General features: G+C 41.6%; 1 protein-coding gene across 1 annotated transcript in view; it reads right to left on the bottom strand.

Moving 5' to 3' along the window:
- Positions 1-16,160, bottom strand: part of GOLM1 (golgi membrane protein 1) — a 43,715-nt gene that overhangs the window by 19,759 nt on the left and 7,796 nt on the right. The window contains exons 3-5 of the mRNA XM_006916079.2: positions 8,001-8,055; positions 7,302-7,404; positions 157-286 (exon numbers count right to left, since the gene is read on the bottom strand). Coding sequence (XP_006916141.1) covers positions 157-286; positions 7,302-7,404; positions 8,001-8,055 — 288 coding nt within the window. The remainder of the gene's footprint in view (positions 1-156; positions 287-7,301; positions 7,405-8,000; positions 8,056-16,160) is intronic.

The following is a 16,160-nucleotide window of genomic DNA, read 5'->3' as shown; positions in this document are numbered from 1 at the left end:
GGGGACCAGGCTGTTGTGTCTCAGGGAACCAAACCCACAAGGGAGAGCAGCGGAGAGTAAATCAGACAGCCGATAAGAAACAAATGCCTGAAGAAGGGATAGGAATACCTTCTGGAAATCCTTGGCAAAAAAAAAAAAAAAAAACCCCAGAGTTACCTGCTGGCCTTGGTTTTTTTTCTCACTCAAGTCTCTGGAAGCTACAGCTTCGTTCCCCTTTTTGGTGACTTCTTCTATCCGCTCCTCACACTGCTCCTTCACCTCTTTCATCTGATTGATGCACTGGCTCCTTTGGGAAAGGAGGGAAGAACAAATATCAATGGATGTGTCTATATACCAAGTGTGTCCCTGCTGTGACTGTGGAATCCACGTCAGTAAAAGACACACTCGTCTTTTTCCTGCACCAAGCACTTTATCTGAAGAGGACATAGGGCAGGGCAATGTGTGTTCTCGACTATTATATTACAAGGAAACTGTAGTTGATTGAAACTTACAAAAAGGAAGTCACATTGTTCTAAAACAGGTAAACTTTAGTGATTAGAAAAAGCAATTTTTTAAATAAAATCTGTGGTATGATAAAAAATGTTTTTGATTTTTGTCCCCAGCTACTGGCACGGAGTTCCTACAACCCTTGGAACTTCCTGAGTAATGGAAGTGTCTCCTGTTATTTATAATGAGCCCGGTGGACCACGCCTGAGTTTATGCTAATGAGATGACTCAGTGGGAGGAGCCTACAGAGCTGGAGGATGGGGCTGGTGGCCAAAGGAACCAACCACATAATGAGAGGGTTCGAACTTTCAGCCCTACACCCATCCTGCAGGGAGCTGGGACTGGAGATGGCTTTCGATCACATGACCAATGGCTTAATCAATAATGCCTACATAATAAAACCTCAGATAAAAACTTTAGATCATGAGCCTTGGCCAACTTCCCACTTGGTAAACATGTCTATGTACCAGAAAGGCGGCACCCCAACTCCAACAGAAGCTTCTGCCTTCCCCCCATTCCCACCCCAGATCATACGTTATGAGTCTCTGCCATTCAGCTATTCTTGAGTGGTATCTTTACAATAAAACTGTAATTGTAAGTATAGAACTGTCCTGAGTTCTTTGAGTTGTTTGAGAGAATTACTGAACCTGAGGGTGTTATGGGAAGCCTGGAATTTATAGCTAGCCAGGCAAAAGTACATGTGGCTTGGGGACACCCAGAACTTGTGGCTGGCATCAGAAGTGGGGGCAGGCTCCTTGGACTGAGCTCCTTAATCTGTGGAGTTTGCGGGAACTCTGGGCAGAGTCAAAACTGAATTGAATTTATACTTCCAAGAGGAAGAAATAGATGTTTTTTTTCCTGTTCCTCTCACTAAGTAGAACTAAAAACTCTGGACTTTATATTTAAAACAAACATAAGAAGAGTCCCAAAGGTGGAAAGAAGGCAGCACACCAGCTAGAGACCTCGGACCTGAAGAACAACACAGTGGTGTCATTGGACGGACGTGGGGAAGCCAGCACTTCCTCTCCCACCTGACAGTAATGTGGTTCCCTCCCTCCCCCATGAAGATGTCAGCGAAGGGTCAGGGCTTTCACCACTGACCAGAGGTTTCAATCAAAAATCACTCATCACATCAAGAACCAGGCAGATCTCAAATTGAACAAAAAGAGACAACCAATAAATATAAACACTGACATGACAGAGAATTTAAAATGATCTGACAAAGATTTTAAAGCAACCACCAGAAAAATATTTCAATGACCGATTAAAACATACTTGAAGCATATGAAAAAATAGTCTCAGCAAAGAAATAGAAGATATGAAGAAGCAGCGAATGGAAATTTTAGAACTGAAAAATGCAACATCGAAAACTTTAAAACTCAGTTGAGGAAAGAATCAGTGAAATGGAAGACAGAACAATAGATATTACCCAATCTAAACAGAGGAAAAAACAGACTGGAAAAATTAAAAACAAAACAAAACAAAAACACATAGCTTCAGGGACCTGTGACCTGTGTGCCTCTAACTAAAGACCTAAGACTTATGTCATCAGAATCCAGGAGATTTCCCAGCAAGGCCCACATAACTACTCATTTTTTATGCACATCCCCAAGGTCTTACTCCTATTCACTCACTTCCATGACAACACAATATTATCTGTCTTGCCCAGGTAGATCCCTCTGAGCTCCCCAGTTCTCTTTCCTTTTTTTCTAGAACCTAAAGTCTTAATCTCCCTTCTCCACTCCCCATTCTAAATGGCCTTTCCAAAGAAGTCTTTTGGGTAATAAATAAGCATTCATGAAAATGATCTAGTTTGAGACAGTATCTAAAGTGGGTAAGTTAGCATCAGGTTTGGCTGAGTGAAATAGAAAGACCAAAAGATAGTTGATTTTTTCCTCACAAAAAAGAAGTCTGGATATGGGCAATTCAGGGTCATGTATAGTAGCTCTGAGTGATCAAAAATCCAGGCTTCTCGTTTTGTTTCAAAATCCTAGCATTTGGTTTTCATCCTCATGATTACCTCATGCTCCAGGATAGCCGCTAGCGGTCAGACACCTTGTCTGAGGCCCAGGCAGCAGGAAAGGGGAGGAAAGGTAAAGGAAAAGGATGTGCCAGTGGACTGTCCTCATTTCCAAAAGATTTCCTGTAAGCTCCACTCACAATTTCCTTTTTCCACTGGCCAGAACTTAGTCATTTGGCCATACCTAACTGCAAGGAAAGATTAGAAATGTTGTATTTTTGCTGGGGGAAAAAAGATGACTGGATCTGGATAAGCTCTGACCAGTCTTTGCCACAAGCAGTTTCTCAAAAAGGTTTGAGTCGCGAAAATTGGTAAAACTACTAAGTAGTGTACCAAATTGAGAATATATCCAGTTATATACTATTATGTTAATTTAAATGTTTAACTCACGTTTAATATAGACACAGATAGATACATACAGAAATATTTATCAATATGTATATATAACACAGATGAGTATACACATGTATATCTCTGCTGTCAGCTGAGAAAGCCTAGTAGCAATGATACCCCAGTAGCAACAAATATCTAGATCTTGGTTTATAATACCATTCACCAGTAAAAATAACAGGGCTCCTTAGAGAAATGCTTGATTGGACTGGGACAGAATATACCAACCGGGGTGTAAAAAAAAAAAGAACAAAAAGAAAAAGCAAATCCACAACACTGGGGATATGTCAACTGGACAATAGAGTCAACTGAAAGAGTCCCCGTGGCCAAAGGTAGAACAATTTGAGCAAAAAAAATAAAATAGTATTGAATTATATCAAACTATAAAACAAATATCCATGAGTCCCTACTGATATAAATAAGAGCCAAATCTGTACAGAAAAATTCAAATCAATTTATAGAGATGCTCTGCCCTTAGGAAAATGGAACATATTCCTCAATCTTTTAAGTGTTGGCTACGCATAGTGACTTCTTCCAAAGATTATAATATTCAGGGAGAAAAAATACAGTAAGTTGATAGTGAAGAAACCTGACAACCACTGCCTCAGTCAAGAGGTCAAGATTAATATCGACAGTGCTATCGTACTGACAATATGTACCCTCAATGTGAAGTAATGAAAATGGCACTTTACTTCTGTGTGGCCTTCCTCCCCAAAAGGTGGTGCTCCAGTGTAACTATAAGAAAAACATCAAATCTTAACTGAAGGACAGTCTACAAAATACCTAACCATTAAGAGGTAACCTAACACCAACCAAGGTCAGAGAAAGAGAGGAAGAAATAAGGCTAAAACCAGAAGCCGGACATGTGGTTTCCTGATTCTGTGCAGTGCTCTCATACCACATGGCTGCCTCTTCCGCACTGCACGCATTTCAGAACCAAGTGCAAGTGCACTTAACCTCTAACTCTTGTAATACACCCCTCAGTTCAAAGGAACTTACCAGGTCTCAACGTACCACGTACACAGAGGGGTGTCAGCTAGTGCAGAAATAACAAAAGGCAGTTCCTGACCTTGCACAGCTTACAGATCAAGAGAAAAGAAGACTTGCCGAAATAGTCACTTAAATAAAATTCTCACGAACATGCAAGCCACAGGTGGTAGACTAGTGCCCAGAAGTTTAAACACGGGGAACAAAAAGAGAAACGTCTGTGCACTGGAAGAACTAGACATGTCCAGTTCATTGTTATGAATATCACAGAAGCTCAGGATTAGCAAATGAGCAGGTGCAGGGCCATTCCTGGACCTTTAAACCTACAAAAGGGAAATACTGTTTTTCAGCCTTGCTAAAATCAAGTACAAAGAGCTTCTATCTCAGACTTGCAGATTAAGGTCAGCTCTCCATACTCCAGCAATAAAGGAGAACAACCTCAGAAAAAAGCTCAAATTCCAAGACACAGACCATACAGATCGTGACAGCGTTACTTCCTGAAGGCCTCGGGCTGGCTTTTTCTTACACGTTTTCGTAAATGTTCAGGCATTAACTGGAGCTAAATTATAGAGACATACAGGACTTGGCCATAAGAGATTATTCTAACTGGTGCAACTGATGGTCGGAAGCATGTGAATGGACTGTATTCAGTACAGAACTCTATCAAGATGGGCAACCCGATCATCCCGGACTCTGATGTCGGAGTATTACTAATTACATTCTAGTAACAGCATTCACCAGCCCTACTTCTTCATGGCATGGAGATAGATGGCAAGCAGTTCATCTCACACACTGACTCTAGGTGCTTTGGGAGAGAATGCAAGGCTGTGTCTGGATCAAATATAGTGATCACTTAGTGATGGACAGAAGTAAGAAGCTGGGATGTGTGCTGACTCACACTGAAAAAGAACATTAACTTGTTTATAAGGAAACTGGGCCTTTCTATCAGCTTCTTTATTCTCAACATTGTCTTTTATAAAACATTTAGACCAGAGAGAATGTTTTAACAGAGGACAGGCAAACTTATACATGGGCATATACACAAAGTGGTGCATTCAATTTGTGGGAACCTGATGCACAACTTTGTGTTTATATCCATTTTCTAACAAGGTGTTCATACCTTTTATCAGATTCTCAAAAAGGATCTATAATCCAAAGAAGTTAAGGACAACTAACTCTTTCCAGCTTTCAACATTCCATGAATATCATCCCTGGGAAACATCTTCTATCTGGTTCTGGGCTTTGGGCACAACTAATGAAATAGGTGTAGTCAGACAGAGTTTTCGATCTACCAACCTCCTAAGAGAAAAACAGTGCATCCCAAACACACAGCCAACCCAGTTAAAACATCCTGCTTACTGTCTGTCTGAATGCTCCTACCTGGAACACAGAGCTGCCCTCCCTGTCACTGGGCCCTGGCTGAATTCCAGCTAAAATATTCTGGATTAACATTTATCAAGGGAGGCCATTAGTGGCTTATTGTATTTCAATCAATGGAAGGGAAATACATGCTCTAAGGTGTCTCTCAAGGATGAGTAATAGAAAGATTGGGGCACTTGATATTTGTTAGAACGTTTTCGTCGGTTATCAGCCTAACTCAGGGTTTCTCGACCTGGCACTACTGGTGTTTTGGGTCAAATAAAACTTTGTTGTGAGAGGAGCCCTATGCACGGTAGGATGCTTACCAGCATCTCTACCCACGAGATGCCAGGATCACCTTCCTCCAAGGTGTTGTGGACAACTAAAAGTGTCTCCAGACATTGCTGAAGGTCTCCTGGGTGCAAAACTGCCACTCATGGAGACCACTGGCCTAGCTGAATAAGGTTCCATATGCATATTCTCTAATTGTGTTTCCTTCGCATTGACTGTGAGGGCCTTTACATATTTATGTACTTGGAGATTCCTGCTTTTAGTTCTATTTGGTTTTAAAGCAATTGGGAAGACATGACGGTGAACAGACAATCTTTTGGAAGACATCAGAATCCCTATGAGGGCGACAGGTGTAAGGAGATTTATTCTCCATTGCTGGTGACGGCGCAGATGGCTAAAACCTTTCAGAAGGCAATCTGGCAATTTATACCAAGTGATACACTAAACCTACAATTGAGTCTTTTTTAGAAGGAAATAATCCAAAATAATAATTTTTAAAAGTTACAGGCATTGATGTCAGGCCAATTATAATAATCAAAACTTAGAAGTATCCTAAATATCCAACAAAAAGGGAAATGGTACCTCCACAGTATGCAATAGTAACCAGCCATTTTTACATTTTTAAATTTGGGAGCAATATAGATTTTTATATATATATAGTACAAGTAAGTGAAAAATTATTTATTATGTAAAAAAAAATTGTTTGAACCTAGGTACAGGTTAGAGAGGAGTAAAATTGAAAAGAGGCCTGGGGCCATGGGTGGCTGGATGTCTCTGAATCCCAAACTTCTTGTGCTTGAAGGGAAATACACAGACTAGACCATTCTCTACCCTCTAAATTAGTTTTTACTATCTTACTAATGGGTTTAGCTAACTTTTTAAAAGTTTGTTTTGATCAAAAAAGTATTCCAAGAAGTAAAAGTGTAGTTCTCTTATGCAACTAAAGTGAAGTTCTTATCAGCTTAAAACAGAATGTCGTAATTATAAGCTGGAGATCTAATGTACAGCATGGTAACTCTAGTTAATAATAATGTACTATACACTTGGAATTTACTATGAGAGAAAAGTGTTCTCAACCATACAAATAATAAAAGGTAAACATGTGATATTACAGATGGTTAATTAGCTCGATGGTTAACTGAGGGCAGTATTTCACAATGTATAGGTATAGCAAAACATAACATTTTACAACTTAAATATACACTATAATTATTTGTCCATCATACCTCAGTAAAGCCGGAAAAATAAAAGTACTCCATTCTTACTGCAGAACTTTGGAAAGACACTTAAAAGTCAAGAAAACAAAAGCAATAAAATCATACTGATACTATGCCAAATCGCCTCTTAGTCTCTGAGTTGGATTTAGGTCACATCTGAGTACTTTTAGAACACATTATCAAAGGCTTTAGGTTTACTGACTTACCAGTAAACCCGTGCCATATCAAGTTTTAAATCAGATTAAGTTTTAAAGTATGTTGAATAAGTCATTTCCTGCTAAGGAGAACTGCCCTGCTCTCTTATCTTGTTTTATGAGTCCACTGGCTAACACTTTTCTATGGCTTTCTGAAGCACTGCTAACACTTAAAAAATAAAATGCATTTTTTCAGAAGGACCTGACTGCTTAAAAAGGAGCTGGAGTCCTCCCACAGAGCCCTGTATGCTCCATCACAGGAGGGCAAGTGGAGATTATGCTGGACGCTGTCCACTGCCTTCAGCCTAAAACTTGTCAGCCCCTGAGTGTGTGCACGTGATGCTGAGACACACTTACAGGTCATAGGAGAACTTCCTCTCCAGGTTAGTCTGGTTCTTTTGAAACTGGAGAACATCCTGATATAGCTTGCCGTAATTCTTCTGCAAGGTCTGGAACTGGTCTAAATCAAGAGGAAGACAGGAAATCACACAGTCACCCGCATGGCCGCAATGAACCCTGCTGACCCCTCCAGTCATAGCAGAAGGGGGAGCAGACCGCACAGAGGGGCTCACCCTGTTAGTGCCTCCACTGCTGCTTCAGAAGGGCCCCCCATAAAAACCCAACCCTGACGCCAAACTGACGAAGAGTAGCAAAGAAATGGAATTAAGTTGGGTTGGATAATTTTTATGTTTTATAAAGAATATCTGAATTCAGGGTGATGAGTGACCCAATTAACACACACACACACATATACCACATATATATATAACAGATCACATGCATATCATATATATGTGTGTATACATGTATTTCTTAATGTACCAAAAAATGAGTCTGAATTCTTCTGTACAGAAGCTTGAAATGTATTCAGTAACATATTTGAAGGAAAAGCTCTTTAAGGAATTATAGTCAAGCAAAAAGAATAAAGATTACTCGATCACTGTAATCCTATCCATCATTAGATTAAAATTAGAGACCTTAAAGAAGGCCAAGAGAAAAGGTGGGTTTTTCCCACAAGGTCCAATGTCAGGTGTAAAGGAGGGGAATGGAACTCACCTTGCAGCGTTCTGATAAGCCTCTCGCTTGAAGTGATATTATTCACTAAAACTGCCTGCAAGGAAGATAAACACAGAATGAAACCCTAGGCAACCTAACAACTCAAGAGTGCAGTGATAAGACTGACATGTGGGGGGAAAAAAAAGAAGGGAGCAGCACCTCCTCGACCCAGAGCGGCTGTCAGGAGGGAGGGCCCCAGACAGGCAGCAGCTCTCTGGCTGGACAATCAAACGTCCAGTCTGAAAAATAACATGCATGTTGAAAGATCTGCTTTCCAAACAGTAGTCTATAACCCAAGGAAGGGGTACCTGGGTCCTGGCTCTATTTCATCTCCAGGACACGATCCTCCTCCATGAACAGCCCCAGCCCTGCCTGGCTGAATCAGCAACTCCAGCTTCTCTCTGAGGGAGCCCAGGTACAGTCACATCCTCAATCAGAAGTCACCCTCTGGATTCCAGGCTGGCTAACAGAGTGAAGAGAGGGGGACCTGATGACCACTCCAGCAGCACAGCCTCCTGATTCATTTTAACCTCTGGCCTCTGGCTTCTGTCCACAGAGTCTACCAGCTCTGACGATGAAGGGCTGACAGCCAGTTAGTTACACGAAGTTAGGAATGCCAACGACAGAAGAGGGAAGAGGTGACACAAGACTCAGGACAATGAAAAAAAAGTAAAAAGAGATTGTGTGGAGTTCAGTGTAACCAGCGGCCAATATGCACTGAATAACCAGTATGCCAAGTGCTCTGCTGAGCATTCCACACCTATCCACTCCTTTGCTCTTCATACGAGCTGGATGAGGTGGGAGAAATATCATCCATCTTAGGGGCCAGGAAACTGAAGCCCAGACTGCTTAGGAAGATCAATGTCACATGGCTTTTTCAACAGCAAACAGGCAAAGCAAACCCCTAGACCCAGCAAGCTGGCTCCAGAAACTGAGCTCTTCACCACCACTTGCCTAACTGAATCTAAACCCCGAGTAAGACATCAATCTAGTGGACTGCGCCTAGTGCTAAAAAAACCCCCAAAATCTGAGAAAAAAGGGAACTAGAATATTAAATATCAGAGCGCATGATATTGGTGGTATTTTGTGAACACACACACAGAGCTGGGCACTGTGTCATAATCAACAAAGTCTGTAAAATGCTGCCCGTAATCTCAAGACACATTTTTGCTGCATTCCTGGTTAATGGTGTCAATGACAACCATACCACCTCACCGTTCTGTGCCTCTGGTTTCCTCTTGGACCCTCTCTGTGTAGCCCTCACTCTTTCTTTGGCCTAGACAGAGTTTTCTGGAGTAAAGTGATTATGAATACAGCAATGTGCTCCTAGAAATGAAATCTGGCCAAGCTAATCTGGTGTTTTTTTGGGGGAGATCTGAGCACAGGAACATTTCCTAGTACAACGGAAAAGAAGTCACAGTGATAATATCTCACATGATCAACCTCTCAGGGAGAGACGTCAAGAGTGGTACTTATAGATATCCTACGCAGGCAGCAGAGAGAAGAGAACCTGAAATGACAGGATGATTAGCATAGCGAGGAATCAGATTCACACAGCTTGCAGATCCTGCCACTCTCGTTGGTCATATGATCCAGCATCCCCACTTATGGGTACAGATCCAAAAGAACTCAAAGCAAGATCTTGAAGAGATATCTGCACCCCCACATTCGCAGCAGTACTATTCACAAGAGCCAAGAACTGGAAACAACCCAGGGTCTCTCAACAGATAAAGAAAATGGTATATACATATGGTGGTATATACATATGGTGGAATATTATGCAGCCTTTAAAAAGGAGTGCTACAACATGGATGAAGCTTGAGGCCATAATACTAAGCAAAACAAGCCAGTAGCAAAAAAAAAAAAAAATACTGTGATTCCACTCATATGAAGTATCTAAAGCAGTCAAAATCATAGAAACAGAAAGCAGAAAGGCGGTTGCCAACGGCTGGGGGAAGTGGCAGGGAAATTAGGATTGAATGGGCATAGCGTCTCGGTGTTGCAAGATGAAAAAGTTCGAGATCTGTTGAATATATTTAACACTACTGAACTGTACACTTAACTTCTACCTCACCTATGCATCAAAACCTCCTCTCTGAACATCAAAGCTGAAACAAAACAGAAAAAGAACACTTAAATGATTATATACTGATTATTTTCAAAAGCTGTTATCTCCTAGGTAAATCATTTCTAAATTATGGCAATATAAAAATTATGGGCAATATGACTTGTCCCTCCTCATAGTCCCACCCCTAAAACATCCATATTGGAGTCTGCAACTATCTGGGGATTCGGGAAGGTTTAGAAATTGCTGCAATCTGAAATATCTGAAGATATTTCTGTCTACCACATGAGTTTATTCTTCCAAAAAGAATTTGTTTTAGTTATTTTCCTCCGCCTACTTACTTATGCATGGAAAAAAACAGTCTCCACTTAAATGGAAAAAAGATCATAAAATGCCATCAAGCTTTTATATACAGTTTTATATTTACTGAAAATCTTGTTGAATCACTTTCAAGAAAATTATGAAAATGTTTTTAGCTTTTTTAAGCGTTCGATAAAAAGAAAAAAAGACCTGTATTAAGCAAAATTATTTTTAAATGAATTATATATTCTACTCTAAACAACCGGGGTGTTTCACATGTTGGTGCAGTGACTTTGTGGAGAGGTGCACTTCCTGTGAGTGTGGACCGTGTCCTCAGGGAACGCTCAGCAGCAGACAAGGAGGCACAATAAGTTCCACTGGAATGTAACTGGAAACTAAAATCTCAGGATTATAATCCCCCACGTACAAATTCATTGTAACCATTCCATTCTGGGAAACAAGTACATTTGACCAGACTATTTCTGCTTTAGATTCCTAGAAAAATAACCCGAACATTTCACAGTAAATTTCCAAAGCAGTAAATCTACAAAAAAATCAGCACATTCTGAAAGCTCAACAAGATGTAAATGACTAAATTTTACATGCACTATCTTTTGAAAAGCTCACCGGAAGTGTGATACGGATCACATTATTAAAAAGAGAAGGTGACTTCTACTGCTATATTTGTTTGTCTCATTGAAACAATCCACCTGCTTTGAAGGTGAGGGTCCACCTGCTTTGAAGGTGAGGGTCCACCTTAAATCAAGCCTTACTAAAGAGAACCCTCAAACCCTCTAACCCCTGTCAACCCACCAGCATTCAGGTGCCTAGGTAATGTCTTTGGAATGTCATTGCCGTTAGTTCCACAGGGAAACAAACCTTAAAATGAGAAACTTAATCTTAGTGACCTGGGCATGACATTAAGAATGGGAAGAACAATATAAAGTATTCATTAGTGTTGTCATTTCATCCCTCACCAATCTTAAAATCTCCCAGAGCAGTGCCATCCAACGGAAATATGGATGTCCTATGTTAGTCACATATAGAAATTTTAAATTCTCTACCAGTGATATTAAATAAAGTAAAAAGACACAAGTTGGGCAATGGATTTGAACAGATATTTGTCCAAAGTAATGGCCAATAAGTACACAGGAAAGACGCTCAACATCATTAGTCATTAGAGAAATCCAATCAAAATGAGAAGATACCACTTCGCACACTCCAGGACTACAATTAAAAAAAAAAAAAGAAGCGGAGGGTGGGAATGACAAGGATATAGAGAAAATGGATCCGTCATACACAGCTAATGAGAACGTAAACTGATGCAGCTGCTATGGAAAACAGTTTGGCGGTTCCTTAAGAAGTTAAACAGAGATATATAACCCAGTAATTCCACTCCCAAGTATGTACCCAAGATAACTGAAAACATAGATCCACATAAAAACTTGTCCACAAATGTTCACAGAAGAATATTCATAACAGCCAAAAAGTGGAAACAACTCAAATGTCCATCAAGTGATGAGTGGATAAACAAAGTGGTATATCCATACAACAGAATATTATTCGGCCATAAAAAGAATAAATAAGCGCTGATACGTGCCGCAACATGGATGAACCTTGAAAACACTGTACTAATTAAAGCAGCAAGTTACAAAAGCCCCCAAAATGTATGATTATGTTGATATGATATGTCCAGCATAGGCAAATCTATAGAGACAAAGTAAGTGAGCGGCTGCCAGGGGCTGGAGGGTAGGGAAAATGGGAGTGAGTGCTTAATGGGTACACGTTTGCTTTTGAGGGTGATGAAAATGTTCTGGAGTTAGTAGTGATAGTTGCACAACATCATGACTATACCAAAAACCACTGAATGATACACTTTAAAATGGTTAAAATGGTGAACTTTACGTTATGTGAAAAAAAAAAAGGTGAAATAAAATACTACTAATATTTTATTTAATATATCCAAATTATCGTTTTAAGATGTAATCAACATAAACTGAATTAATGAGATATTTTACTTTTTTATTCATACTAAGCCTTTGAAATCTAGCATATTTTACACTTACAGCACATCTCTGTGGGGGTATTTTCGGTGCTCCATTGCCACTTGCCGGCAAAGATAGCACAGTCCCTGAGGAATAAGAAAAGAGGGCAGACAGAGTCCCAGAGTCCCAGTGAAGTGCCAATTATTTATTTATAGCATCTCACTAAGATTACACTCACACTGGCACCCATTCACATCAACAACAAAACAGACAATGCCACCCAAACACTTCATATCCGCAACCCCTGTGGGCCAAATCCTGGCTCAATGAACATATGTTCTCAGAGAAACCACCAAACAAAGTGGTGGGCAGCTAGTCCAGTTCACAAAACCCTATGGCTGATGTAAGTCACTTTTGTGATTAAAAACAGACATGGAAATGTGAACAAAGAGATATCTGATATTAAGGATTTGCTGGAGTTTGGGGTATGATAATGGCATTGTGGTTTTGAGAAAGATCCCCCCTTTTAGAGATATATACTGAAATATTTGATTGAAAAAGTATGAGTTATAATCACTGAAGCCTGACATTGGACACACACGAGTCCATTAGATCATTCTACTTTTTCATGTTTAAAAATTTCCACAAATTAGCCTATATACACAGGCATACATATCTAATCCTGTCACGTTGCTACTAATTTAAACTGAAAAGCAAAGCTAAGGATGAATTCTCTTTTTAATCTTAACTTCAAGGCCGGTTTTAGTGGGAAAGAAAGGTCAGTTAGAAAATGTTGAGATAAACTTGTTTTCTGAAGGAAATCTTGGGTAGGTTCAAGACCTTTCAGAGGCACAGATCTCTCTAGCGTGTTATTCTTACTTGTAATCTCACTGCTAACATTAAGCAGTTTTCTTATCACAGTATATACAGCTGATCCACAATGTATCAGTGATGACAGAGGTCTTTTGAAGCTCTTTAGCTAAAGAGGAGGAGCAAGAAAAAGAGAAATGAGTAGAGAGAAAGAGAGCAAGAGAGAAGACTGGGGGTGGATTTTCTTAAAGAAAATGAAAAGATGGAAGACACTGTGGATACCGCTTTGCAGTCTGCTACTAATTTGCTCCTTCACTTTGGACACGTCACTTAACTTCTCCCGGCCTCAGTTTTTCCAACCGGAAACCAAAAGGGTTGGCCTGCAGTGTTTTAAAAGAGACACACAATGGACAGTTCAGGTGGAACAATTCTTTCTTTTCCGTACTGGCCCCACGTGGCAGCATATTTACAACCCTGCTCTCTTCCTCTCCTCTGAATGTCAGGAGCATCTTTGTCCATGAAATGTATGCCACCAAGACTAAAAAAAAAATAGCCCCACCCCCACATTTCCAAATGGCCCTGGTGAGGAGGCTGGAGGTTTAGTCAATAGCTGTATACATAAAAGAACTGACAGCAGAGCCAGGGGGAGGTCCAGGTTCTAGCTCAGCCGCTTGGCCCCAGGCTCTCCACCAGGTTGAAAACCACTGGTCTTGATGACCACACACATCTCTTTAATCCCTCAAAATTCCTGCAATCCTAAACCCCCAGGAAGCAAGCACGGCAGGAGGGAGCCGGTTTCCCGTGAGCAGGGCTGGGAAAGATAATAGCTGGGAAGCAGTGCCAAGCTAGACAAGCATAGCACACAAGGGCTTGACTGCGGGGCAGGTGCTTGAAAAGCACTTGAAAATCTTCATCCCTGTTCTCAGAGGAAGAAAAACACTCATGGCTACACAGACGGCACCAGCAATGAGAACATTCCCTGGCTGTTTTTTAACCAGCCAGGAAATGCCACCATGACACTTTGCGACAGGTACTGAGAGCAACAGATTCCACTGTTCCAAGCCCACCACGCCCGAGGGCAGGGGGAGCTGTCCCAAGCCCCACTGTCAACAGCAGGGGAAGCCCTGGCTGAGCACCTTCTGTGGCTTTAGTTTTTTTCCAGATAGAAATCCTAACAATGCCTCCACCTCACCTGTGGCAAGGTCAAATCCTGACTTCCTGCAAACACGGTACACAGACACCTCGGGATTAAAGAGGAAATGAAAACTGAGCTAAGTGTAGGGGTTACTGGGCCACAGATCCCACGCATTGCTCAACAGGAATAATCATAGACCCGCCCCCATTTGTCAGGGCGAAAGAGAAAATAAAAAGATAGTGAGGTCAAATTTCCTCTATGCATTTCACATCAAACGCCTGTCCTGCGGTGCTGGGTTAAGTACAGAGGTGAACAGAGGGGCAGGGAATTCTGAGTGAGAGAACAAGGCAAAGCCACCACCGGAGCACACCCTAGGAGTCCATTACACCTTCTATATAGCAAAGAAACATGAAAAAGCTCTTTCTGGTAAGGAAGAGGCCAAGTCCAAGACTGAATAGCTCTGCGGGGTTTGTTTTCGCCCCCACAGAACAAGAGAGCAGTGCTCAGAAAACAGCCAGGTCTGCTCAACTGCCGTCATCACGGGCAATTCTCGCTGCAAGGTAATGCCCTCCATGTGGAAAACAGGTTTCGATGAATTTATTTCCCCTCCTTTCACTTTCTGCCTCTATGCACACAGCTCCTTCACCTCTCCACGTCACACCTGTCACCCAGGCCTGTCGATTCTTTCCACTGGTTGTCTCCCAAATCTGCTAACTTCACAGAATCCCTTCTACGCTTATCTCAATTCAGCAAATGATTTTTGCTTCAAATATTTAAAGAGATGCCTGAGTAGTCTGCTTCCTCTGCCCTGCTCCCCACCCCAAGCACGCCCCCAGGGCCTGCCTTTTAAACACCGAACTGATCTGATGACCTGGAACCCTTTGATGGTTCCCCTGTCATGAACTCAAGTCCAAATACTTTAAGTGGCTTCAGGGTCTCGACATTTTTCTGTACTCCTTATATTCCCAACACCACTCACACCCAGCCACCAGGTGCTGTTCCCACCTCCTGACACCTTGGGAGGGGCACATTCACCTGGCACTTCCAGGTGAGATACCTGAGGACTGCTCTCCTGTGACTCACGCAGCACTTCGACACCCTTACCTTACCCACCCGGTGGGGGACGCAGATCAACACCTCCAATCTTCTAGTGTGCCTTCTGAAAAAGCTTGAAAGTTAAAGTTCAATTTTCCAGACTCATTCCAAGTGACATTTAGATCCAATCAGATGCATTCACTTGAGACTGGAATGCTGAACAGGATTAGGCATGGAGGTGCAGAATGGATACGGAGTGGGATGCCCTGCCTCTGAGCTAAGCTGCAGGGGCAGCCTCCTGGTCCAGTCTCTGGGTGGGGCTCTGGAGCCACTCCTGACATGGTGAGCCATCCTAGAGACTGCTCCTCCAGGCCCTCCTACCTCTTATCAGCACCTACCTCCTCGTGCCAAATCCTTTCTGTTTAAAACAGCCGGAATGAGTTCTGACTACAATTGACCACGACAGATTCATTTACTTGTCTTTTTCCAGCACTCGACAGGAAATGCATGGACATCAGACACAGCCTGGTCCGCAGCTAGGCACAAGCCTGGTGCCTGGTAAAATACTGAACAGACAGAACTGAACACGAAAAATTAATCATAAAAACTGAAAACCTATTCTTAAACCCTTTATTCTTCAATCAATCACAGGGATAAAAAGTGATAAAAATAAAAGAAACTACATTTATCTGCACAAGTTCACTCTGGCCCCCCAAGAAAACAACCCCTCCAGAAGAAAGGTACACAAAAAAAGCTGGCCCAGAGAAAAGAAAATGGAACACTCAGAACTGTGTCTTGTGCCACATGAGATTTCTATATGATGACGCCAG

This window comes from Pteropus alecto, unplaced genomic scaffold (assembly GCF_000325575.1).
Source record: "Pteropus alecto unplaced genomic scaffold, ASM32557v1 scaffold206, whole genome shotgun sequence".
Taxonomy (NCBI): domain Eukaryota; kingdom Metazoa; phylum Chordata; class Mammalia; order Chiroptera; family Pteropodidae; genus Pteropus; species Pteropus alecto.
The sequence above is the reverse complement of the archived record's forward strand: the minus strand, read 5'-3'. Positions and strand labels throughout refer to the sequence as shown.